This window comes from Jaculus jaculus, chromosome 2 (assembly GCF_020740685.1).
Source record: "Jaculus jaculus isolate mJacJac1 chromosome 2, mJacJac1.mat.Y.cur, whole genome shotgun sequence".
Classification (NCBI taxonomy): Eukaryota; Metazoa; Chordata; class Mammalia; order Rodentia; family Dipodidae; genus Jaculus; species Jaculus jaculus.
The window spans coordinates 158,478,100-158,506,020 of NC_059103.1; the positions used below are offsets into that span (position 1 = coordinate 158,478,100).

General features: G+C 35.8%; 1 protein-coding gene across 2 annotated transcripts in view; it reads right to left on the reverse strand.

The window, feature by feature from the left end:
• Window positions 1–692: 692 nt before the first annotated feature.
• Window positions 693–27,921, reverse strand: part of Mmp16 (matrix metallopeptidase 16) — a 306,078-nt gene continuing 278,849 nt past the window's right edge. For both annotated transcript variants that reach the window (XM_045144394.1, XM_004656918.2), the window contains 3 exons: window positions 13,760–13,910; window positions 5,753–5,868; window positions 693–1,333 (listed from right to left, as the gene is read on the reverse strand). In XM_045144394.1, coding sequence (XP_045000329.1) covers window positions 999–1,333; window positions 5,753–5,868; window positions 13,760–13,910 — 602 coding nt within the window. In that variant the 3' untranslated portion in view covers window positions 693–998. The remainder of the gene's footprint in view (window positions 1,334–5,752; window positions 5,869–13,759; window positions 13,911–27,921) is intronic.

The window sequence follows — 27,921 nt, forward strand, 5'->3', positions numbered from 1 at the left end:
CTCAAAGGGTAACACCAATGTATAAACAGAGTCACACATCTTTATAAAAAACAGCTCTCACTTTAATCTGCTCCAGAGACATACTGCTTCTTGCTCTGCTTTGTAGTGATTATTCCTGACAGACCAATGGATGGCCTGTGACAGTGGCCTAATACAACCCGGGAGAGTGTCACAATGATGGAGGGGCAGGTGTCAAGAAGGGGTGTAGGAACACTTCAAAACAAGCAAAAGTCCGGTTTGAATTTAGTTGTGGCTATGAATGTGATGAAACATTGAAGACATAGCTGAGAGTAGCTGTAGAAAATGAAAAATGGATGTATCATTAAGGCTGTTACAATATTGCAGATATTTTGGCCCCTTGTTTGTTGGAAAATGGCTGTCCCAACAGTCTATAGTCCTGCATGTATCCTCCAAATCTCCCACCTGACAGAATGATGTGCAGGAGACTCTCCACAGCAGTCACAGAGCAATCTTCTTTGGAGACAAAGCTGTTTTGGGTCTTCACACCATCCTGAAAGTTCAATTGTGGATTTGTTGTTTAAACTTTTACTTTAAAGCAACAACAACAACAAAAAAAAAAACCAAAAAACTATGGGTTTTTGTTATACTCTTTTGTGTTATTTTTCTCTCTCCCAAATGGGCTCAGACTTCAGATGAAGAAAAAAAAAATAAAAGAAGAATCTTTTCTTCTATTTCCTCTTCTTTAGTTAATCCTGAAATTTTACTGGGCATTGAGCGTGCAGAGGAAAGGCCTAGAAGTGAATGACAAAGAAAGACAAAGGACTGAAGAACGGCAGATACTGTGCATCATGGAAGCTTCCCCATGAGTGCATTTCCACTCATGTGCAGGACCAGCAACCCTCTGGGTTTGGAAGGCCAGCCTCGAATCAGGCTACCACAAGCCTGCTCCTAGCTAGGAAACAGCATAACAGCTCTTGTCTTGAATCTCAAGTTACCACAAACTCCTGGAAAAGAAAGAAAGAAAAAAAATCCCTATATCACACCCACTCTTGCATAGAGCGTTTACAGTACAGTATGTGGCGGGGTGTTCCTTTCCTCTTGAACTGCAGCACAGTGTAAACCAGTACCAGGAGGCATAAGGCCAAGATGCAGGGAATGACAATAGCTATGGCTTTCACAGTGCTGGCTGTGTTGTCCAGTTTGATGACAATATCTACATCATCTGGTGGGCTGTGTCTTTCTTTATCTCGGTCTGTTGGTCCATCACATCCCATAAAATCCTTGAGGATAGATCTTGGATATCCAGGTTCCACCTTGAGTATCTGGTTGTTGAATTTCCAATACTCCTTTCCCTTGTAAAAATAAGTGAAGCCTAGGAAGAAAACACATGAGATATAGATAGACAGATACATAGATAGATGATAGATAGATAGGTAGGTAGGTAGATAGATAGATAGATAGATAGATAGATAGATAGATAGATATAGATATAGATATAGATATAGATATAGATATAGATATAGATATAGATATAGATATAGATAGAAAGATAGATCATTTAGTTGTAAAAGTGTATATGTAGGCAAATATTAATAAAATAGACTACTTATCTTTAATGATGTATTCTAACATTTTAAGTCCACCAGATTTCCAGAGGAAGAAAACAATATCCTGAATTCAATTATCTTAAATGGCTCTGATTGCTGTACTATAGGAATTGTTTCTCTTTACCTTCCTCCATCCCTTCTTCCTTCCTTTCTCCATCCCTCCCTTTCTTCCTTCCTTTCTTCCATATTTCCTTCCCTACAATTCTTAGTGAGACAGGGTTTAACTCTATAGTTCAGGCTGGCCTAGAGTTCGTCAAGTAGCACAAGATGTCTTCAAACATATAGCAAGCCTCTTGTCTTAGCCATTCCAGTGCTGGAATTATAGGTATGTACCACCAAGATTGGTTTGTACTTAATAATGTTTAAGGAAAGCACAGTTTAAAATAAGAGTTACCTACAGAAATTGTGAGTTGATCAGCACACACACACACACACACACACACACACACACACTGGACTGGAAAGAAAACCTCATCCTTTTGCTGGGTTATTGTAGTGCTGTCCCAGACTTCCTATTACTGTGATAATATCAACCTCTATCACAGGATATCACAGGATGCTGAAACAGCTTTATAAACTGCCCCATTGTTTATCCTTAGGCTTCTAGAGAGAAAATTGTTCAATATACCATAAAGGACTATCTCACCTCTTTGCACCTCAAGGGCACCTTCTTATCATCTTAGTATCTGGAATCTTTGTGCTTCTCCTAAACAATAGGTTTTCTTATTTTTTTTAAAAAAAAATTGGACAGGAAATCATAACAAATCAATGGAATAGAGGTGTTTTCTATTGTCTGTAAGGAATTAAACAGGCACTAGGTGTTTGCAATATTTTATGCACTAGGCTCATTTCTGCCTCTAGATGCTTATTTTGTGTTTTTCCCTTTTCATATATTTACTTATTTTAATGTTAAATTCATACCAAATAGATAAACTTTACAGAACTTAAAAATCACTATGAATCTTTTCATAAAGAAAGCATAGACACATCACAATTCTACCTTTAATACTTCCAAGTAACTTCTATTTCATCTAGGAAGAGGAGGAGTTATGGTAAAACTCAATTTGGCAACATGTAGTGTTCTAAAACATTATATCTTCAAGTAGTGGATGTGATATGCTCATGCCATATATAAGCATGTATATTTGTGTTAGAACTGTTTGTCAACATTTTAAGGCACATATCTACTTTTTCTTTCTGCCCTGTATCACTCCATTACTTTCCTGCAGAGATGTTGAGGCTCAAAGATAAATACAGAAGATTTCATTCTACTGAAAATGGAATTTTAAACTTGGATATTCATCTGGAGTCAGAACATAGGACTTTGCATTTCAAGCATCAAAGGCTGTAATAGGTATTACTATAAGAATAAAGAACTTGGATATCACAAAAAAAAATCAGATAAGTTAGACTAACCCTTCACTCAATGCCATACAAATTTGCTTTGGCTTTTAGTTTCAAAGGAGTGTTTGCTATTTGAACTACTCGCCAAGAGAGAACAGGCGTATACAGATTCATTTTTTTTTTTTTTTTTCTGATAGGAGCTAGTATTTAATCAGTCTAGTGAAATCCACTGTAATTATTCAACAAGTTTGAATGGAGAAGTGTTGAGGACCTGCCAAGTCACAGTATGTTAGGTGATTATAGATGAACAACAACATTCACTTAGAATTAAACAGAGCTTAAATGCAGGTAAAAGTAATTCTTATGTTTATAAGCTGGAAGCTAATAGCCAAAGGTATCTCATCCTCTATTCCTAGCCAAAGCTTATTATTCTAAAGCTCTTAGGATCACAGAAAATAAGTTGCCACTTCTATGTTTACTGGCAATGCAGGCGAACTTTTAAAGTAGTAACTCACTCCAAACATAGGAATAGAATTTATACTTACTGAAGAGACTTGTTAGAAATGATAAAGCTAGTCAGTAGGAGGAAGATAACTATTTGAAAAGAAGTAGTCTGAATCCTGTGCAACAGAAATATGTCATACCTTGATTCTACATAAATAATCTGGTTTGCTAATATAGGTTTATTTTATACACAAAAGAAATATCAAATGAAGAAATGTTGAGGCAATTGAATTATTTTCTTGTTAATATTAGCTTTGTTGTTATTCTCCCGTATGTGTTATGCTAAGTAAGAAGACGTTTTGAGAAAGAAATTAATGAGGACACATTTTTAAAATGTTTTCCCTTATATTTGACTGGACCACAGTGGATACTTTTCTATTGCTTTGTACTGGCAATTTTATGAATGAGTCAATCATAGTTGTCAGGGGATGATCCCCAATGATAGCACTCTGTGTGTTTTCTCTATTTTCTGCTCTAACTTTTTATTTGTATGAAGTTAATCAGTGTTTAGTAAATGTGAATAAACTAAATTTTGTAGAAATATTAGTGTGAATCAAACATGCGGATTTTATTAGAAGATAAATTTTGAGGTGGATAATTAGTATACCTAATCAAGACAACCAAGAGATAAAGCTAGTTTAACAACTAAACATGAGGCTGCAAATAGTAAAATAAAATGCAACAATGAGCCGGGCATGGTGGCGCATGCCTTTAATCCCAGCACTCGGGAGGCAGAGGTAGGAGGATCGCCATGAGTTCGAGGCCACCCTGAGACTACAGAGTTAATTCCAGGTCAGCCTTGACCAGAGTGAGACCCTACCTCGGAAAAAAAAAAAAAAAAATGCAACAATGTTAAAATCCCTTAAACTAAACTTGTAATAATAAAATAAACTTGAGCAATGTGGAATGCATAAGTAATTTTAAGAAAATGATATTTTAGCTGGTAGTGGTGGTGCACACCTTTAATCCCAGCACTCGGGAGACAGAGGTAGGAGGATCGTTGTTAGTTCAAGGCTACCGTGAGACTCCATAGTGAATTCCAGGTCAGTGTGGGGTGGAGTGAGACCCTACCTCAAAAAAAAAAAAAAAAAGGAATGATATTTTTCATGTACATTTAGTACAATTAAGACACTATGCTGTTGTTTAAACAAAACAGAAGAGTGATGGATGCAAGGAAGAAAAATACCTTCTGCTATGTTATGCTTGGGGTGAATGTCACTTTGATTATTGTAGTTATTTGGGGAAAATGAGAAAAGTAAAATGTAGTAAAGAAAATATGAGAGTTAAAGTGAAGATCATAGGAGCTCAAGAAGCTGCTGAGAAAACCTGAGTTTGTCTAGTCTGGATCAAGTGATAATCGCTAAATATAATAGACTGCTTTTAACTTATATATAATGTATAAAATATGTTTTATAAAAAGTAATTCTTTCCAGACAGTGTATTAGAACATGTTTGTTGGTGCTAGCATGTTCTTGTTTAAAACCTCAGATATGTAAATAATTTTATCTACAAGGATAAGTTATTTAAAATAGCTGAGAGTTAGTAAAGAGACATTTGTGTAGGTCTGCTAAATGAAGTATGAGTTGATATCATATACCTGATACAGGTGTTCAAACTTAATCAGCTATATGACTTGACTACCAAAACGGAAACATTAATATCACTAGGTAGGTATTAGAGAGAGGTATATTTTTACCTTAATGTAAAGCAATAACAACAAAGTTTTAAATTCATGGCATCAAAGAAAACTTAGAAGTTTCTTATGACATTGGATTTTTACAGTGATGCAAAAATGAAAAGGAGAAAATATTTTAGTGATTCATTGTGTTTGATTTCATGATTATCATTCCTTCTATGAAGTCATTGCATATCCACTTTTTCAGGCTGTATTGGATAGGGTCTTCCTTATTTGTAGATACATGTAAGCCACAGAGTACATGAAAATTAAAACCCTCAAAATGAATTATTACCAAGTGTCAGTGTTTCAAGCTGCACTTAGAATAGATTCCCTGAGACATATTTCTGTTCCTCATACATTTGGTATTATTCATTTTTAGGAATGTTAATAGTTATATAGATAAATTTACATTAAGTATATATATCCCTCCATAATAAAGTCTTACCTTTATTTTGTTAAGTATTATTTTTAATGAATTTATATAAGTTGAGGTTAAAATATGTCTACAGAATAATACTTAGTGTAAATCTAGGAGGTGAAAGCTAATTATAATTATATAAGCATAAATGAATATACAATTCTAGTATGGCATTTGCATGATTTAACTTAATAAAACAATGTATTTAGAGAAAAGGAATATATACAATATGACACATACCATTTTCTTTGTGTACAAAGGCTCCCTGAGGTGAATCAGGGATCCCTTTCCAAACTGTGATGGGCTTAGGGTAGCCAGGGTCCATGGTTTTCATTTCTTCACTATATCTCCAATACCTAAAAAGAAAACATACACGGGGAGTCATTGTTACATTTCCATTAAAACCTTGATGTAGGCTTAATATTGCTTCCTGTGTGCTTGTTACTGTTTTATAAAACAACTGCCTTAAACCACCAAAAAGAGAGTTAGTATAAAAAATATATCCTATTACTTCTCCTGTATATGTTAATATGCATATTATTATACATATCCTACATAGGTTAAAATCATTAGTCAATATGCTAAATTAACAATAAAAAGCCGTGCGTGGTGGCGCATGCCTTTAATCCCAGCACTCGGGAGGCAGAGGTAGGAGGATTGACATGAGTTCGAGGCCACTCTGAGACTCCATAGTGAATTCCAGGTCAGCCTGGGCTAGAGTGAGACCCTACCTCGAAAAAACAAAGAAAAAAAAATAAAACAAAGAAACAATAAAATCTATGTGCATTATGCTATGTAGGTATATCTTTAATTCGTAAGAGTACCACAAAAAATACATATCACACAGGTACACCATAGAGTTATACTCTGAATTGTGATGGCTTAATACATACAACCTTGAATGAAACAGACATGTTATAACTTGCTTTAATATTAAATTGCTGGCCATGTGAGTTTATGGACATGTGTTGGTTTAAGTATATGTCCTCCATAACTCAAGTGTTTTATTAAGGCTTATAACATGGGTCTCCAGCCATGGCTGGACGAGGTGTCTTTGAGGGTGGATATGGATTCCGACAAAAAGGTATGCAGAGATGTTTGAACTCTGGGGTGTGGGGTGGGGGGGGGTCCTTCTTGCTGCAGGTATGTGCTTGATGCTTTTTTTCTGGTTGGTTGGTTGTTTCTTTCTGTTTGGACATATGGAAGCAGCTCCTTCTGCCATTGGCCACTGAGGAACTTTACTCAGGATCTGTAAGCTTTCAATAAACCCCTTCCTCCCATAAACTGTGTCTGGTTTTAATGTTCATCCAACATTGTGAAACAGTCTACAACAGTACAATAAACACTTTGGTAAAGAGCACAAAAGATTTACTAAAGATATGGAATGTTAGATAGAAAGAAGTTGAATATGACTTATGTATTTTGAATGAAAGAATACTGCTGCCACATGGAAGCAGAAGGTAAGACTTTGAAGAATCCCGAGTTTGTGTTAATTTTAATTGGATTGAAATTGGGTTGATAATATAGAGTTCAGGAAAGTCTCCACTGGAACACTGAAAAGTACAGACAAACATGCTTTGAGAAAATGATGCACTTACTTAGCCTTTGATTGGCTATTTTACCAGAAATTAGAAATAAATGGAGTATTTTCTATTCTGGATATTCTTTTTTTGCTAGTTAAATGAAGGCTTCTTTCTCTATAGAGTTGTGGTATTTTGAGCAGAAGGTATTTCTAAAAATTCCTCAATATCTCAATCAGGCAATATCTGGAATATTAATATATTCTTCCATCTTCAATATAACATGAAGAGGAGAAAAGAAATTTCATTATATGTTTAGAAATCAGGTTAATTTCTGAGTAGTATTAATTCACAATGTATAATCTATACTTTAAGCAGCATTTTATTATGGCAAAGTAAGTGTATATAATACATTATTTCATCTACATCCCTCTGTTATCTCATATTGTATAGCATGTTCTCTCTGATATCATAACCATAGTAATAGTATATATAATTATCCAGTTCAATCACTGACACAGCATTGGCCATCATTTGATAAATGAGCCATCTTTTCTCTCTTTGTATACACTAGAATTGAAATTAAAATTTACCATCTTCAATTCAAGTTTAGAATGATATGAAACCAAGTTGCTGCCAGTACTTTCCTTGATGTAGCGTTCTTACTGTACCTTTGTCAGAGTCTCTGCTATTTGTGTTTTCATTCAAACATCGGTGTTCATTTGTTTGGGTATATATATATATTTTTTTTTCTTCCTGTTGTTTTCTATTCAGTCATAGACCAAACACCCATCCATACTTATTGGAATAACTATAGTACTTGACAGCCACATAACCTTTATTGTGATTATATCTTAAGAAGTTATTCAAAGAGAGAAATTTTCATTAGATATTTTATAGAAACAATTTTGTTGAATTTGTCAAAATTTAAAAAAAAAATTCTCCTAGGAGATAATGTAAATTAAAATTTGGGATAATTTCACAATTTTAAAAGTGAATCAAAATCTAAATGTTCAAGTTGTCTGCTGCAAGTTAGCTTTGTTGCACAGTTTATAAATTTAAAAAAGTTATATTTTCAAGAAAGAGTGGGGAGGGGAGAATGGGCATGTCATGGCCTCTTGCCACTACAAATAAATTCCATATTCATGTGTCACTTATGCATCTCCTTTTCATGGGTACTTGGAAATTGAAACCTGGCTGGCAGGTTTGGCAAGCAAGTGAATTTAACCACTGAGCAATCTCTCTGGACCTATAGCTCCTGTTTTGAAATATAACTAGAAATGTTCACATCCAGGGTTATCTTATAAAAGTTACTGAGGGACTATGGGAATGGCTTCTTGGTTAAAGGCAATTTCTTGAAAAGTGTACTGAACTGGGTTCAATACTGCAGCACCCACATAAAGCTGAATGCAAAGGGGCACATATGCTTAACATTCATTTGCAGTGGCAAGAGACCCATGCATGCCTATATAACACACACATGCATATACACAAATAAATGATGTGATAAAAGGTCCTGAGGCTTACTCATATGTATTTTAATCTCCAAAATATCTGAACATATTTCAACATAAGCAAAAAAAAAAACTTATTACTATATTTTTATCTTAAGAAAAATTAAATTACAGGTTCATTAACAACAAAAAGGCATAGTCAGATTTGAATACTTCAAATTGACTATGGTAAGGGATTCTAAACTTTAAATATTACAGTGGAGAAAAAGATGGAATTTTGAGCAGAAGGTGTAGTGAATGACAAAGGATTATAAATTACTTTTTTTAATCTGTTTCTTCAGTTTTCTTTAATATAGAATTATAACATCAGGTGATTCTTTGAGAAAATTCATCTTTATAGATATTTCAAAATAAATCATGGGGGCTGGAGAGATGGCTTAGTGGTTATGCGCTTGCCTGTGAAGCCTAAGGACCCCGATTCAAGGCTCGGTTCCCCAGGTCCCACAGTAGCCAGATGCACAAGGGGGCGCATGCATCTGGAGTTCGTTTGCAGAGGCTGGACGCCCTGGCGCGCCCATTCTCTCTCTCTCCCTCTATCTGTCTTTCTCTCTATGTCTGTCACTCTCAAATAAATTTAAAAAAAATTAAAAAAAAATAAATCATGGTAAAAAAAGATTTGTTAATTATACTCATACTTAATCTTGAATCATATTCCTATATAGCATAGGCTGTTCATGCAAGAGCAAAAAAAGTTTGAAAAGTTTTACTATGCTAAAATAATGAATCAGAAAATTCTAGAATGAAATATTTCAATAAAATAGTGCTGGGTAATGAATTCTAAACTAAAAGCCAAGAATATGCAAGGCTAAGTTCACATGAGTTAGTGAGTTGGTGTAGATTTTCAATTCTAGAGTCAAAATTCCTTCTGTAACCAAAAACATGTTTCAATTTGTTATACTACAAAAATATAATTTAAAGTCTAGCTCCACAGAAATATATATTTTTTTTTAATTTTATTTTATTATTTATTTATTTATTTGAGAGCGACAGACACAGAGAGAAAGACAGAGAGAGGGAGAGAGAGAGAATGGGCGCGCCAGGGCTTCCAGCCTCTGCAAACGAACTCCAGATGCGTGTGCCCCCTTGTGCATCTGGGTAACGTGGGACCTGGGGAACCGAGCCTCGAACCGGGGTCCTTAGGCTTCACAGGCAAGCGCTTAACCACTAAGCCATCTCTCCAGCCCCAGAAATATATTTTTAAAAACATACAATATAAAGTAACTTTCATGATACTATAGAATGAATAAAACTACTTGTTAAGCAGTAGATCATAATTTTATATTTTTAACTATAATATCTTACAATTCTCAATACTTGAGCTTTGGATAAAATATGGCACCAGAATCTTGGGTATGTTTGTTCAAAATGCTGACAGATGACTTAGAAAGATAGCATTTTAGAGCTAAATGTTATGAAAATCACAAATAAATTCAAGTACCAAATTATAGTGTAGTATGAAAGGGCAAGTAGGATATGAGGAAATGAGTTACATGCTATATATGAATCAGATATTTTAATATGAAATTACAGAGTTCTATTTTAAAAACCATCTTTGCCTCTACTCTTTGGTTATCACTATGCTTAGAAGAATTGGTGGGGACCTCTGCTTCTAGTAGCTCCCATATGTAAATTACTCTCCCATCTGTGATCTTTGATAGATCTTTCCACCAACAGGCAAACTTCCTTACCCACTTACCCAATTCATTTCCCTAAAATGGCATATAAACATGCACCTCAGATGAACCATCTGAAATATGAACATAATGTCTAAATCTCTTAACCAAAGATCTCTGCCCTATCTCCCTCCATCTTCAGACACACTAATGCCTATTAGATTACTTCAGGGAAGAAGCCCGGACCCTTACAGCCTATACCCTAGAAGCCACCTATCTCTTCTGCTGGTATTATGTGGACTACTGTTGTATCCTTCATTATCTTCCCAAATATCCCTCTTGCTTCCACTCTTGAAGCACATTCTTTACATATGAGCCAAAATGATGTCTGTAAATAAATACAATATGTCACTTGCCTGTTGAAAACCCTCCAATGCCTATCCAGTATACTTAAACAAACAGTCCCAACCTCACAACCATGTCCTCCCTGATACTGTGTGAACTGGCCTCTGTTTTCCTACTTGATCACTCCTTCCTCTTATGCACCATGTTCAACATGTCATACTTTCTACTGGTTTTGAACATTCCATCTTCATGCCTAAATTATAGTCTCTGCACACTTTCACCCATGCCAACACCTTGGTAAGGAGAGCTCCTTGGGGCTGAGCCTGAAACTCAGTTCCACTGGACCATTCATCAGTGAGGCTGTTTCCAAGTTCCCCAATAACTTCTCAAAAACTCACCATTCATGAATCTATGTCATATCATAATCATGCTGTACTGCTAGGTAACATTTCTCAATAAGAAAACAAGGCCCTTAATTTGTTTATTTGTTGTGTCTCTTCCAATTATAAGTGCTATGAGAACAAAGGCTTTGTGGTCTTTCCTACTACTATGCTTTTATTGTTGATCACATTTTTTTCCATAATAGCATGCATTTAATTTTTTTAAATTAATCTTAAAATAAAATAATAATGTGTTGGTCCAGATCAGTACACAGGTCTTAGGGAAGAAGATATTTAAGTTACTGAATGTGAATGGACTTCCTCACACTCATGCTGAAGGCAGTTAGACAGTTAGGTAGGCTTTCCATCTGGACTCAATGAATTAATAAATGCAATTATGGAACTATATGGAGATACAACTATGAAGTAATCTGATTAAAAATATCTGTAACTCATTACATAGCATATAAGATTACCTATTTAGAAATTGTTAAGAATCCTACTCTCAGTATTTTAAGAACCAATAAAATTATAAAAAATATTTCTATGTATTTTATACTATCTTTCATATAGCTTTTTAGGTATGCAATAAATAAAGTAAAATATGCTTCTGTTTGTTTATTCTACTATAAATTTCCATCTAGCATTGATTGATTTCACTAATTTGAGGTAGCCTATATTTAGTCTATAAGAAACTATCCAGCTGTTAAACATTAATTTGAGAACACCCTGAGAGTACATAGTGAATTCCAGGTCAGTCTGGGTTAGAGTGGACTCTACCTTGAAAAACCAAACACAAAAAAATTGAATTTGAAGATTTTTAAAATAACCATATAACACAGGAAAGGGAGCTATCTCATAACAAGATGGCACTTTTTTATTCATATCTATTAAATTAGTGTTGAAACTGTTAAGGGAAAGCTGAAATCTTATTTTCTGTCTCTTAGAAGCTAACTTCTCCAAGCTATCTCTTCAGACTTTTGTCTTTATCCCTGCAGATTTGTACTTTGTCCTAGAGATCATATTCAAACAAAATTAGTTGGAGAATTAAACAACATTGTAACATTTTAAAGAAAGTAGTAGCTGGATATGATATCACATACTTATAATCTTAGCATTCAGGAAGAAAGGTTGCAAGCCTCTGCTATGTATGGACACTATCTCAGATCAGCAACAATAACACTTACTATAAATCTGCAGATTTATTTTCATTTGTGATCACTATTTTGTGGAAAAAATTTTCATTTCTTTTCATACTAAGCCTCATTCTCTCATTCTGGAGTCACTTACTTTCTATGGCTATAATTGCATTTCCTTAGTATATCCTCTTTGTCTGTGATTTAGAAAAATATTTTAGCATAGCCTTAAATTTACTACATTGCATGAAATTTCCATACAAAGATGTCATATGTGTGTGTGTGTATATATATCATATATATCATATATATATATATGTGTATATATATATATATATATAATATATATATGATGATATGGATATATCATATGGATATATATATATAATGATAATAAATTTTAAATATTACTTCTTATCCCTGGAGGTCAAATATCATTTTTTAATAAAGATAAATGTTTGAAATAACTTGTAATTATAAGTTACACATATAAAAATTAAATTAAATTTTTAACATTTTTTTCTTCAAAATCTGAAAATATTTTAATAGGATTATTTCATGCAAAGAAAATATAAAAAACTCTACTAGCATATTAGATATTAAATTTTGTTTTTCATATTGTATACTTAAAAAATACTTACAAAAAAGCAGTACAATGCCATATTTCAGCTTTCTATAAAGGAAGGAAAGCAAGCTACTTATGGGTTCCACTTTGTTTCCCAGATACTACATTTGCAATTAATTTTTAATTTGATTGTTTTCTTCTACTTAATATACATTTATATTTATAAAAGTACAGTTTCTAAGTGGAATACTTTATAATGTACGATCTGTCAAAATTCAGGGCTATAATATGTCTAACTAATACAAAGAGAGAGTAAAAGAGCAGGGAAGGAATGTTACATTTCTAGCTAAATTATTTATTCCAGTGGTAGCTTATTGACAATCCCAAAATCTGTTAGCCAGTATTTAAATAAATAGCTTTGTTAAGAAATAGAACTCAGGCTGGAAAGATGGTTTAGTGGTTGAGGCTTTTGCTTGCAATGCCTGAGGACCCAGGTTTGATTTCTCAGTACCCATTTAAGCCAGATGCCGAATCAATCTCTAACTAGAACGTGAGCTTGAATATACATCATTGGACAGTCATTTAACCTTTTAGACACTCCATTTCCATGTATGCCAGATGTGTCTGGAGTTCGTTTGGAATAGCTGGAGTCCCTGCAGGGTCCCTTCTCTCTCTCTATCTGTCTCTTTCTCTCTCTTTTTCAAATAAATAAATAATTAAAAATAGAACTCATAAGAAAAATAAAATTAGTTCAATGTTATTTAAAATTATTATTATAATTAATTTTGGGCAAAATATAAAAATTTAACCTTGAATATTAAAATATGCAAACTTTGTGTATACTTTTTTTCTAAATATAAGTGAAAATATAAGCAAAACCTATTACAAGGGCACATCTTTATACTGTCTACAAAGCTTTTTATAAAGTTCATGGGAAAAGAAAGAATATAAGCTGTTATACATGCATATATTTATTAGGATGTCACAATTTTTAAATGGATCCTCTGAAGATTAATCTTAAGTATTATTTAAGTACATTTTCAACAGTTTTCTTGAATTGACTCTTATGTTTTACTTACATACAGATTATTAACAGCAAGTTTATGATAGAATATAAACACTGACTTCTTAAATCTCTGGTTAACAGGCTTTTTCATGTGACATTTATACTGACCTGTCACCTTTGAAGAAATAGGTTTTCCCAACATCTTCCCACCAAATGGCTGAATCAATCCCATGAGGAGGAATTCCACTTCCAAGAGTAATTAGGTCATGAGGATAACCAGGTTGAAGAGTTGTATCCTTGAACACCCAATATTTGTTGCCTGTTTGATATAAGTGCAAGTGCAGAATATATTAATTAATATGGAATTGGGGTATATATCTATCAGCACACTAAATGTATGCAATAAATTTTTGAAATATCTCAGTAGCATTTGGATATGGAATATTGGCATTGTTTGTGAAACATCAGTGCTATTTTCAAAAGTGAATAATAATGAAGAGGAGCTACTCAAGAATTGTTGAAATTTTGACTTTTAAAAATAAAGTAGAAAATCTGCTTAACAATATAGCAAACATCTGTGAGTTAACTTAAAAAATTATCTACAACTTAGCAATTAAAAAAAGAAAACAACAATTTTACATCAGGGGTTCTTCCCTTGGGAATCAAAGGCTCTGTCTTTATTCCAGGCTAAAACATTGCTATTTTTTAGACATTCTGTATGCCTAATTGTTTTTATGCCCATGCCCTCATATTACTGAAAGATTTCCTCTGGACTATCCTTTCCTTTTATTGTGAAAACCTTTGCAGGTAGTCACTCAAGCCCTATAATGTCATTCTTCTTTGACCTTATGTTTCTTTTAACAGTAAAATCATCATTCTCTTTAAGAGTGACATCCAAAGAGAGGAAAATTATAACCCTATTTTTTTTCCTAATTGCCATAGTATGGTAATACTAAAAAAATAAAATAAAATAAAACAGGCATACTTCAGTAATTTGTTTTGTTGATTGAAAACTGTTCACTGTGCTCATCATTTCCTTTTTGGTATGTCTAACAAACAGCCTGCAATCACTTTTCACTCTGCTGAAAGTTGATTTCAAACCTAACAATGTTCTGACATTTTCTGTCTTGGGGTAATCAAGTCCTTCCAACTAAAAGATTCTTTGTCCTTATGTGCTGAATAAAGGACCATTAAAGTACTTTCCTTACCAAGCAGCTAGGAATCTATTTTCTCTGATCTATTCTCTTTCCCCTCTCTAGCTTTTCCTTTCTGAGCTTGGTTTATTTTGCTTAATATTCAAATGTTAATATTTCCCACGTTCTATTTATTCTAAATTTAAATTTTTCCTTGAGGCTGAAAAGCCTCATATAAGTTCCCATTTTCAACATGGGGTTCTGAGTTGCCATTATTCTGAAGGCTACAGAGCCTTTAGGAGGTAGGACCTGGCTAGTGGAAGTAAGCAATTAAGGAAAGTCTTTGAAGAACATGGCCTGCTCTCCTCTGCACCCTGTCAATCAAGACTTGAAGAGGATATGCAAATCTGCCCTACCCTCCTCATTCTCATGGGGTGAAATCACTTGGAATCCAAAAGCCTTATTTCTGTGGGGTTCTCATAGCAATGAGGATCTTAACTAATGCACAACATAAATTCAAGCACTTATCACAGTTTAGAAATTATACATATAGACTGTCTTCACTAATACTGAGGCATTTTGATAGAAGGCAGTAAATGTCCTCTAACCCAAAGAATTAATTGCCTTTCTTTCAATTCTCTTGGATCTTTTTTTTGATCTAACAATCCCTTGGATAACATCTAGCAACATGGGTGTTCCTGTGTCCTCACCAACTGACGTAAGGATTAATTTTCTGTTATAGCATTTCAATTCTACACCTATATTAGGATTGTGATAAACTGGATTTTTTCATGTTCTGGAAGTGTTAACAACAAGAAATGGTAAAACAAATCACCTCATGAAACAGCACAGTAAAATTAAAACAACAACATTTTTAGGCTAGATTTTAGTAATGGCCACTAGTATGTAATCACTTGTTCAAAAATCTATCACATAATATCCTTAAGTAAAAATAAATATTGAGACTTCTGGTTAAGATGGCGGCATAGGTATCACGCCAAAGCAACCTGGGGGAAAAAAAAGACCAAAGAAACTCAGCAAAATACACACTTTTACTAAAAAGTGAGGTGTATAGGAAATTGAAGCAGCAGCAGAGAAGTAGGAGAGATCCAGAGCATCCAGAGCCCACACAGGCTGGCAAAAGCAACCCCAGCAGCTCCACCAACCGCGGCAGTGGTGGGGCGCACCTGAAAGCTGCCAGACTCAGCTTCAGCCACAGGAAAAGCCAGGTGCGGGAGCTTCCCCTCACACCTGTGCTCTGTGCAACTCAGGAAACGTGAAGGGAGAGCAGCAGTGAGCAACAGAGGAGCAGAACGTGAGGTAGAGGAACACGTGGAACAGTGAGAGAACCACAGCAGCTGCGGCTCCCTCCCCTCCCCCACCGCCTGAGCCCAGCTCCAGTGAACAGAGCAGTGTCCCGGGACCCAGCCACGCCAACTTGAGCTGACAGCAGGACCCAAGCAGGAGCAGAGTTTAGCAGCAACATCAGCAGCTCGGGAACCGGTACCAGCAGCCCCAGCAGCAGCAGACCCAGCAGCGGCAACAACAGCAGACCCAGCAGCAGCAGCTTCAGCAACAGCAGTGGTTCCAGAAGTGGCAGCTACAGCAGCAGCAGCAGCAGAGGCAACAGCAGCAGTGGGCCCAGCAGCAGCAGCTTGAGCTGCTGACAGACCCAGCAGAGGCAGCTTTTGCAGCAGCAGTTCCAGCAGTGGGGGTGATGATCTACAGGGCCACAGTTGCCAGGCTTGGTTTGCCCCACAGGAAAAGCCAGTGCCCAACTCCAGAAATCAGAACAGCAGCCCGACGACCCAGGCAGCAACTTGACTGAGACAAAACTCATCCAAGGTAACTGGATTTGCACCAGGGAAGGGTCACACTTGGTCACAAGCTGACTGGGATCCCTCAACAGACCAGAAATCTTAATGTCTATGTTGACAGAGTATCTGGTTGTTATAATAACTACTCTGGCATACATACTTGGGGCTGTTTTTGACTGAATGGGTACAGTGTTTAGTTAAATTTTAGAATCTACCTGTGTTTTATTCCACTCAGCCTACTTGAATACTCCCATAGCAGGGAAACTCAACCCTTAGGAGCATGTTTGTAGATACTCTCAGAGTCTTAAGAGCCACATCTAACACCTTAAGGTCCTACCCTGAAAATATATAACATCAAATCAATTGATACAGCTAAGAATATCCAGCTAGCTAGAAAATCCAAGCATTAACCTAGTCCAAGATGCAAAAATATATATATTATAACACAAGAAACATTAAAACCAAGATGATATAAATCCACCTAAAAGTAATAATGCATCAGAAATGACCTCCAGTGAGAATGAGTTAGAGGAAATGCCTGAAAAAGATTTCAAAAGAATGATTGTAAATATGTTCAAAGAAGTCAGAGAACAAATCAAAGCAGTCAAAGAGGAACTTAAAGAGGAAATCAAAGGAATCAAAGAAGATGCGGGACACCAATTTCATGAAATAAAGAAGGTAATACAAGACATAAATAAGGAAATAGAAATAATAAAGAAAAACCAGTCAGAATTATTAGCAATGAAGAACACAGTTAATGAAATAAAAAACTCTGTAGAAAATCTCACCAGTAGAATGGATGAAGGAGAGGACAGAATATCTAAGCTAGAAGACCAGGTGGCAGATCTAATACAGGCCAACAAAGAGAAAGACAAACTTATAGAAAAGTATGAGTGGGAATTTCAAGATATTCTGGACACTATGAAAAGATCAAATATTAGAATTCAGGGCATAGTAGAAGGAGAAGAATTTCACTCAAAAGGCATAGTAGGTGTCTTCAACAAAATCATAGAAGAAAATTTCCCCCAAATTGGGAAAGAGGTGCTGATACAGATACAGGAAGCCTTTAGAACCCCAGCCAGACAAATCCTGGAAAGAACCTCTCCTAACCATATTATAATCAAACTTCCAAACACACACACCAAAGAAAAAATATTGAAAGCAGTTAGAGAGAAAAATCAAGTTACCTACAAAAGTAAGACCATCAGGATTACAGCAGATTATTCAACACAAACTTTTAAAGCCAGAAGGGTTTGGGGTGATATATTCCAAGTTCTGAAAGATAACAACTGTCAACCAAGGTTACTTTATCCTGCAAAGTTATCCATTCAAATAGATGGAGAAATAAGGACATTCCATGACAAAAGCAGGTTAAAGGAGTATTTGAAGACAAAACCAGCTTTACAGAAAATACTTGATAGAATCCTCCATGCTGAAGAAAAGGAAAAGCACACATATAAGGAACTTAGAAAAAACAAGCAATACTCAAATACTAGTTAACAGAAGAGAGCACAGGTAGAACCAGAACCACAAAAAAAAAAAAAAAAAGAAAAGGCAAACATAAATACACACCTTTCAATAATATCTCTTAATATCAATGGCCTCAATGCCCCCAAAAAAGACATAGATTCGCAGACTGAGTTAAAAAACAGGATCGTACAATTTGTTGTCTCCAAGAAACTCACCTTTCTACAAAGGATAGACATTATATTACGGTGAAAGGTTGGAAGACGGTGTTTCAAGCAAATGGGCATAGGAAACAAGCAGGGGTTGCTATCCTAATATCGGACAGGGTAGACGTTAGTCCAACATTAGTCAAGAAAGATAAGGAAGGTCACTTTATATTGATTAAGGGCACACTCCAACAGGAGGACATTACAATCCTAAACATATATGCACCTAACATGGGGGCTCCCAAATTTGTCAAACAAACACTATTAGAACTAAGGTCACAGATAACACCAAACACAGTGGTGGTGGGTGACTTTAACACCCCACTCTCATCAAGTGACTGGTCATCCCGGGAAAAAATAGACAGAGAGGCATCTGGATTAAATGAGGTCATAGAAGGAATGGACTTAACAGATATATACAGGACATTTCATCCAAAGGCTGCAGAATATACATTCTTTTCAGCAGCACATGGAACATTCTCTAAAATAGACCATATATTAGGACACAAAGCAAATCTTAACAAATTCAGGAAGATTGAAATAATTCCTTGCATTCTATCTGACCACAATGGAATTAAACTACAAATCAGTAGCAAGAAAGGCTATAGAACATACACAAAATCATGGAAAATAAACAATACACTACTAAATGATGAATGGGTCAATGAAGAAATGAAGAAGGAAATCAAAAAATTTGTAGAGTCAAATGATAATGAGAACACAACATAACAAAATCTCTGGGACACAATGAAGGCAGTTCTAAGAGATAAATTTATAGCCTTAAGCGCCTATATTAAGAAATTATAAAAGTCGCAAGTAAACAACATAATGCTTCACCTTAAAGCCTTGGAAAAAGAACAAGGGAAACCAAAAATCAGTAGACAGGAAGAAATAATAATAATTAGGGCAGAAATTAATGAAATAGAAACAAAAAGAACAATCCAAAGAATTAATGAAACAAAGAGTTGGTTCTTTGAAAGGATAAACAAGATTGATAAACCCTTAGCAAATCTGACCAAAAGAAAAAGCAAAGAGACACAAATTAATAAAATCAGAGATGAACAAGGTAACATCACAACAGATGCCAGAGAAATTCAAAAAATCATAGGGACATACTATAAAAGCATATATTCCACAAAGTATGAAAATCTGAAAGAAATGGATGATTTCCTTGATCTATATGACCTACCTAAATTAAATCAAAATGAGATTAATCACTTAAATAGACCTATAACAAACATGGAGATCCGAAAACTTATCAATAATCTCCCAACTAAAAAAAGCCCAGGCCCAGATGGATTCACTGCTGAATTTTACCAGACTTTTAAGGAAGAGCTAACACCATTGCTTCTTAAGCTTTTCCAGGAAATAGAAAAAGAAGGAATTCTACCAAACTCCTTCTATAAGGCCAGCATCACTCTGATACCAAAACCAGGCAAAGATAGAACAAAAAAAGAAAATTACAGACCAATCTCCCTCATGAACATAGATGCAAAAATTCTCAACAAAATATTGGCAAACAGAATACGAGAGTATATCAAAATGATCATTCACCTTGACCAAGTAGGCTTTATCCCAGAGATGCAGGGATGGTTCAACATAAGCAAATCTATAAATGTAATACATTACATAAACAGGTTGAAGGACAAAAATCACATGATCATCTCATTAGACACAGAGAAAGCATCTGACAAAATCCAACATCCCTTCATGATAAAAGTCCTACAGAGACTTGGAATAGAAGGAACATGTCTCAGTATAATAAAGGCTATTTATGACAAGCCTACAGCCAACATATTACTAAATGGGGAAAAACTGGAAGCTTTTCCACTAAAATCAGGAACAAGACAAGGGTGTCCACTATCCCCACTTTTATTTAATATAGTTTTGGAAGTCTTAGCCATAGCAATAAGGCAAGAGACACACATAAAAGGAATACAAATTGGAAAGGAAGAGCTCAAGTTATCATTATTTGCAGATGACATGATTCTATACATAAAGGACCCTAAAGACTCTACTAACAAACTGTTAGAGCTGATCAAAACCTACAGCAATGTAGCAGGATACAAAATAAATACAAAGAAATCAGTAGCCTTCATATATGCTAACAACAAACACACAGAGGATGAAATCAGAGAATCACTCCTGTTCACAACTGCATAAAAATAATAAAGTACCTTGGAATAAACCTAACCAAGGAAGTAAAGAATCTCTACAATGAAAACTTTAAAACACTCAAGCAAGAAATTGCAGAAGACACTAGAAAGTGGAGAAACATCCCTTGATCCTGGAGTGGAAGAATCAATATTGTGAAAATGACAATCTTACCTAAATCAATCTACACATTTAATGCAATCCCTATCAAAATTCGAAAGGCTTTCTTCATGGAAATAGAAAAAACAATCCAAAAATTCATTTGGAATCACAAAAAACCTCGAATATCTAAAATAATACTGAGCAACAAAAAAGAGGCTGGTGGTATCACCATACCTGATTTTAACCTATACTACAGAGCCATAGTAACAAAAACAGCATGGTACTGGCACAAAAACAGACATGTAGATCAGTGGAACAGAATAGAGGACCCAGATGTAAGCTCGAGTAGCTATAGCCACCTGATATTCTATAAAAATGCCAAAAATACTCATTGGAGAAGAGACAGCCTCTTCAGCAAATGGTGTTTTGAAAACTGGATATATATCTGCAGAAGGATGAAAATAGATTCTTCTCTCTAGCCATGCACAAGAATTAAGTCCAAATGGATTAAAGACCTTAACATCAGACCTGAAACTCTGAAACTGCTATAAGAAAAAGTAGGGGAAACCCTTCAACATATTGGTCTTGGCAAAGACTTTCTGAATACAACCCCAATTGCTCAGGCAATAAAACCACAGATTAATCACTGGGACCTCATGAAATTACAAAGATTTTTCACTGCAAAGGACACCTTGAAAAAAGCAAAGAGGCAACCTACAGAATGGAAAAAATCTTTGCCAGCTATATATCTGATAGAGGATTAATATCTAGGATATACAAAAAACTCAAAAAGTTAATAATAAGGAATCAAACAAGCCAATCAAAAAATGGGCTATGGAGCTAAATAGAGAGTTCTCAAAGGAAGAAATACGAATGACATATAAGCATCTAAGAAAATGTTCTACATCACTAGTCGTCAGGGAAATGCAGATTAAAACTACATTGAGATTCCATCTCACTCCTGTCAGATTGTCCACCATCATGAAAACAAATGATCATAAATATTGGCTGGGATTTGGAAAAAAAGGAACCCTTCTACACTGCTGGTGGGAATGCAATCTGGTCCAGCCATTGTGGAAAACAGTGTGGAGGTTCCTAAAACAGCTAAAGATTGATCGACCATATGACCCAGCTATAGCACTCCTAGGCATATGTCCAAAGGACTCATCTCATTTCCTTAGAAGTACGTGCTCAACCATGTTTATTGCTGCTCAATTTATAATAGCTGGGAAATGGAACCAGCCTAGATGTCCCTCAACAGATGAGTGGATAATGAAGATGTGGCATATTTATATAATGGAGTTCTACTCAGCGGTAAAGAAAAATGAAGTTATGAAATTTTCAGAAAAATGGATGTACCTGGAAAGGATTATACCAAGTGATGTAACCCAGGCCCCGAGACCCAAGCGCCACATGTTCTCTCTCATATGTGGATCCTAGCTACAGATGATTGGGCTTCTGCGTGAGAATGAAAATACTTAATAGCAGAGGCCAGTAAGGTAAAAAGGAGACATAAAGGGTAGAGAAAGGAAGGGAGGAGGATACTTAATAGGTTGATATTTTATATATGTAATTACAATGATTGTAATGGGGAGGTAATATGATGGAGAATGGAATTTCAAATGGGAAAGTGTGGGGGTGGGGAGGGAGGGAATTACCATGGGATATATTTTATAATCATGGAAAATGTTAATAAAAATTAAAAATAAAAAATAAAAATAAAGAAATTAAAAAAAAAACCTGCAAAAAAAATATTGAATATCTCACTAGTGTGAGTACCATATTTGGATGCTGACAAGAAATAGCTGATGAATGTCATCATCTTACAGGCTAGTGAAAGAGGCAGGTGAACACCAAACAGACATAAGTAATTTCACTGCCTGGAAAGCTATGGAACACTACGTTGGAAACACACGCAAACATGAGAAGAGTAAAAGTGGAATGTTTGGGGAGAATCTATTGAAAGGAAAGGGCTAACAAACTTTAAAGAAAGAGAAAATTCATGTGCAGAAAATAACTGGGAAGGCTCTCCAAGGACAGGGAAATTTGGCTTCCATGAATTGAAAGAACAGTGGGACACAGCGAGTACTGAGTGTGAAAGCACCAGCAAGCACCACGACTGGCTGGGTCCTGCTGCGAGTACACTGCAGAAGTCTCAAGTCCCTTAAGTAGGGAGAGAATATCATCATTTTTTTTTTTTTTTTTTTTTTTTTTACAAAAGTTGATTTTTGGACCTTTCTAGAATGGATTATAGTAATAAGAATAAAGATAAAAGGAAACGTCAGGAGTCTTTCTGAAGAATCAACCAGCTCACTGAATCATTCATTCGGCAACTCAGAACACGCAGCAGGTTCTGCTGTAGGTAATGTGTGAACAAGGGCAATAATTCTGTCTGATAAGGGAAAGTGAGACTTAAAGAAATAAATAAATGAAGATCCATACAGAGAGAGAGAAAAAAAATATTTAAATGGAAAGTAAAGGATACTGACTGGAGAGAGATGGAATTGGGACAATTTTGTATTACACACTGGAATGATTCCCCTTATTCAATTATGACATGCAGACAAAGATACAGGATCAGTACAGTCAGTTGGATATGGAGAGACGGTTGAAAAGCAGCATTTGGGATTTTGTGAGAGTATCTAGTAGAGAGTATATAGAGAAGTTACAGTGTCAGAATTAGAATTCTAGCAACAAATGATCTTCACAAATAATTATAGAAAAGATGCAGAAAGTGTAGACAAAGGAGGATAAAACAGTATTGTCAGGGAGGAGAAGAAGAGAAAAGGACATAAGTCTTTCCCTTTAGTTCAACTATTTTTTGAAAGCAAAATAGTATATATATATATTTTTTCCTACTGGGGATTTTCTGCAAAGTTGATGTTTCATCCTGAGCCCTTTCTCATTCAGCTTGTTTGGGCACGTGGTAAATACTACTTAATCAATATCTCACACTATACGCTTCCTTGCTTGTTACCCTTCAAATTTAATGCATCATTACAGTCAACTGATTTGAATTCTTAATACACACTGGAAATTGTTCCTGAGGCCTTTATTGTCAGCAATAATACTTGTCCTTTCCATGCTACAGAGATAGGAGTTGGTCAGATATGCAGAGCCGAGAAAGCCATGCACACTTCTCTTTTGGGAACATGACCTAGAGAATACTAGTGTGGATTTTGTACTCAGCAGAAGGAACTGAATGTTCAATAGGAAGCAGGAAGCCTGAGATACCAGAATGGGTACATGTAAACTAGCATGAAGAGGAGGCAAACAGTGAGTAAGAATGCTAGATTGAAAGAGAAAAGAGAATGGTGTAGAGGAAAAGAGCTAAGCTGTGAATGGAAGAGAGGTGAGGAGGTTGGTTAGAGAGACTCCAAGTTGTCTTGTTCCTGAACTGTGAGTTCCTGTCTCAACTATACCACTCTCCACCTAACCCAGCCTATTTGAAGTCTCCTTTTAAGTGAATAGCACAGATAATTAAAAATTCTAAACATCCTAATGCTATATAAGGTATTCAGTACTTTAAACTCCAAGTCTTTGGATCAGAATCCTGGCTTTTAGCCAATACCCCATGTTGTCTTCCATCTAGGTACTGTAAAATCAACTCTGCAGGTTGTATTATCCAAAAGTGTCCTTACATACCTGCTACTAGTCTCTCTCTATGGATGTAAAGGGATTTTCCTGAATATAAAACAGATCTTGTCACTCTTTCAAAATTTCCAGTGCTTTTTTTTTTTTTTTAATTACAGGAAGAAAGAAATCCTGATTATTATGTATGTAATTTCAGGGTTCCTTTCAGTCAAGGTTACTTACAGCATCCTCATTCCATGAATGCTTCTTTTTGGAAAAGTGGGATGAACCTATCAAAACATAATTTAGGTTCCTTTCTCTTAGAAGCACTTCCTATCTGATTAACATGGACCTATTATGTACCTATAGTGTGAGACCAAATATAACCATTTTTAAAAAAAAAGGCCCAGGCCTGACTTAGATAGAGAACTATCTGGCCAATGTGCTGAACTTTTGCTTCTGTAAACTTTGTTTGCTTAATTTCTGCCTTTCCCCCTAACATTTCTGAGGAATCTCACTTCAAGGACATTGCAGAAACGCTCCACTGCAGTGGGGAGAGGGGGCTCACACCACCTGCTTAGATAAGAAACTGAGGAATCTCCACTTCAAGGACAATGGAGATGACTTCATCTGCCTGGAGTGCCCCTAGCTCCTGCCCCCAATTTTCCCCCCGAAACCCAAGCCAATCAGAACAGTTTAAATCAACCAATCATGTTTCTATCCCCTACTTTTTTGTTCGAATTCTATATAAACCCCTTCCCCCAAAAGAAAGGGGCTCTCTCCCTCACTACCGCTGTGCCAGACTGTGGGGAAGGAGCCCAGGCCTAGGCTTGCAATAAAGAAACCTGTTGCTTTTGCATTTGAGTGTCTCGGCTTCTGTGGAGGTTCTCTGGGTGACTCCTGGGTGACTGGGGGACTTGACTTCTGGTCAGTGGTCTTGGCACAACAATAGTACCCAGTCTCCACCTTTATTGTATTACTTAGTAGATGACAAGCTTCTGCCCACACTCAGCCAGGAGAAACTTGAGAAAGTGTATCACATCCTCACATCATTTTCCTGCATTACTTCATATATATTGCCTGGAATATAAATGTGTCTATTAAATGGCTATTGATATAATGAATTATGTTTAATAATATAGGAATAATCAAATATGGAATTCAAAAGTATAGTAAAATGGTATTTTTAAAGCAACACAAATAAGAGGGTAGCCATTAGCCTTGGATCTAGTTAACTGAGCAGGAAAACATTAATTTTATAATCACTCACAGCACACCACCACACCTTAAGATCACCCAGTGACATTGCCTCCAGCCAGGTAGCCAGCAGATGCAAACTACAAACAATAAAGAACTGAATATATTGGGGGCCATCTATTCTATTCAAACCACCACATTCTGCCCCTGGCCCCAGTAGATTTATAACCATCACACATTGTAAATTGTACTCAGTTCAATTTCAAAGGACCTCACAGTCTTGACCAATTTAAGATATTAAGACCTGTAAAATCAAACAAGTTAAACATTTCTAACATATAAAGGCACAGAATAAACATTTCAACTGGTATAAGGCATAGCAAGGAGAGGCTTAGACAATGCAAACTCAACCATCATCAAAGAAACATCAAACTTCTGCAGTTCAAGTACAACATAATTAGAGACTGACACTCTCCATATTTTCCAATTCCGCCCCTCCAGCTGGGCAGAGTAGCAGGGGAACACTTCCATCCCAGGCCAACAGTACACTCCATGGTAGCCCTTCCACAGTCCTGGTATATCCAAAACTTCTGAGTTGCTTGCTCAGTGGATAAACTGATTGCCGTAAAAGCATGAAGGATTTTGTGTGAACCCCCAACACTCATGTAAAACTCTGTGCATGGTGTTACACACATATAATCTCACCACTGGGGAGGCAGAAATAGGAAATCTCTAGGGCTAGCTTGGTAGCTTGTCTAGCATATTAATAAACTCTTGGTTTAGAGATATCCTGCTTAAAAATAAGATAGAGTATGACTGAGGAAGAGAGATAGCATCAACCTTTGGATTCTATTTGTACATGCACATACATATATACCCATACTCAGATAAACACACACACACATATCACTCACACCATACATATGTCAAAAATGGGAATGAGATTTTGAATACCTACACCATGCATTGACTACTATACAACAGCATTTCACTAATGAAATGTACTAATGACTGACTCAAACAAATAATGCCAACAATGATAGACTAAGAAACAGACCTTTGTGGGTTCTCATTATTAGAAATATAGTTCAATTTCTATCTTATATATTTTGTCACTATTTTAAAAGGCTGCATAAATGCTCAACTCTTAAGGATTCAGAGATTTTTGAATGCTGTGCAAAGTTTACAGTCATTGAGGTGTGAAGCTCAGGTCTCCCCTCAGGAGAATGTTTAGCATCTGCTAAGATCCCTACCATGTGGTGCACCAGGTGAGTCAAGGCCACACTTTTCTCAGTCTAACCAGAATCTGAGCAAAGCCAAGGATGAGAGCTTGGCTGTGTCTACTCTGTGAGAATCCTGATACTTCAGAGTTCAACACAAGGTTTACAGTAGCTTGTCAGGTCTGCAGCACAAGGGTAGACTCTCTGCCAAGTCACGCCTTGTCTTCTTTCCCTCCACAGGTCAACTCTGTCTCTAGCAGCTGCTCAGTCTGTCTTGGTGTCAGCCTCCTATGAAACTCAAACTGGAACAGTAAATAAAATGATGTGATGAAAGTTTTTGAAAACTTCTAGAAACATAAGCAATATGGTTGGTAAATCTAGCAGTATGGATCATAAATGAAAGAACCAAAGGTAAAGATGTACATTCAACATTTTGAATACTTATAAGGATAATTATTATCAATGGAGAGTTTCAATTATCAAATCCTTGGGCCTATAGGTAGGTCAGATCATCATTTCTTACATTTTTCAATAAAATTTTAATATTAAAATCATTTGAGTATAACTTGAAATAAAAACACAAAGTTCTGAACCTATTTTTTTCTGCACAGTGAGACCACTAAAATCTAACAATTTTTTTTTTCATAAAAAGATAAGTATTCCTTGAGCAACCTGGCTATATGACTAGTTTCTATCAAGTTATTCACTTTACTGTACATGAATCAGGGTATTTCTAACTCATATGAACTTCCTCACAATTCCCTAAGGCTCCCAAGAGCTCTGGTTTATAAGAACTATGAAGAAATTCATGGTTCATTTGAAGTAAAATAAAATTGCAAGTACCTTAAACCATTCCTGAAGTCAATCCTCTCTCTCTGTCATGTTTGGGCACCTGTTTTCTTTTTTTTTTTTTCCAGAGTTTTCAAATTCTTCTCCTTTGCTATACAATGTCTACATATCTGTCTTATTCCAAACCTCATTGCCCTCTATCTTTCTGTCTAAGCATCACAGTTTCTTACACTGATGTTTGCCTTCTGAGATGAAACTGTCACTGTCACACTGGGCCTGCAGTTGTTAAGTAATAGTAACAATAGAAATTTTGAAACACTTTGTCAAGTACTTGATGTTGTGTATGGCTAATTTTGGCAACACTGACAACTTCACTCTAATTCCTCGAAGGGAATTACACCATCTCAATTTCAATACTGCAACTCTGACATTATAAATCTCATAATTATTTAGTCCACATGTAGCTTGCATTTGAGAATGCAAACATCTGGCAGGATTATGCTCTGATATGTGACCCTATCATATTGATACACTTGAGTGATGGCAAGAGAGCCCATTAGAACAAAATGTGTAGTACATATTGTGGAGAAAAGTATGTGACTTCCCCAAGGTCTTGCCTCTCTGACTAAATAAACCACCTCAGGAAAATGAAGAATGAAGAAACATTCAGTG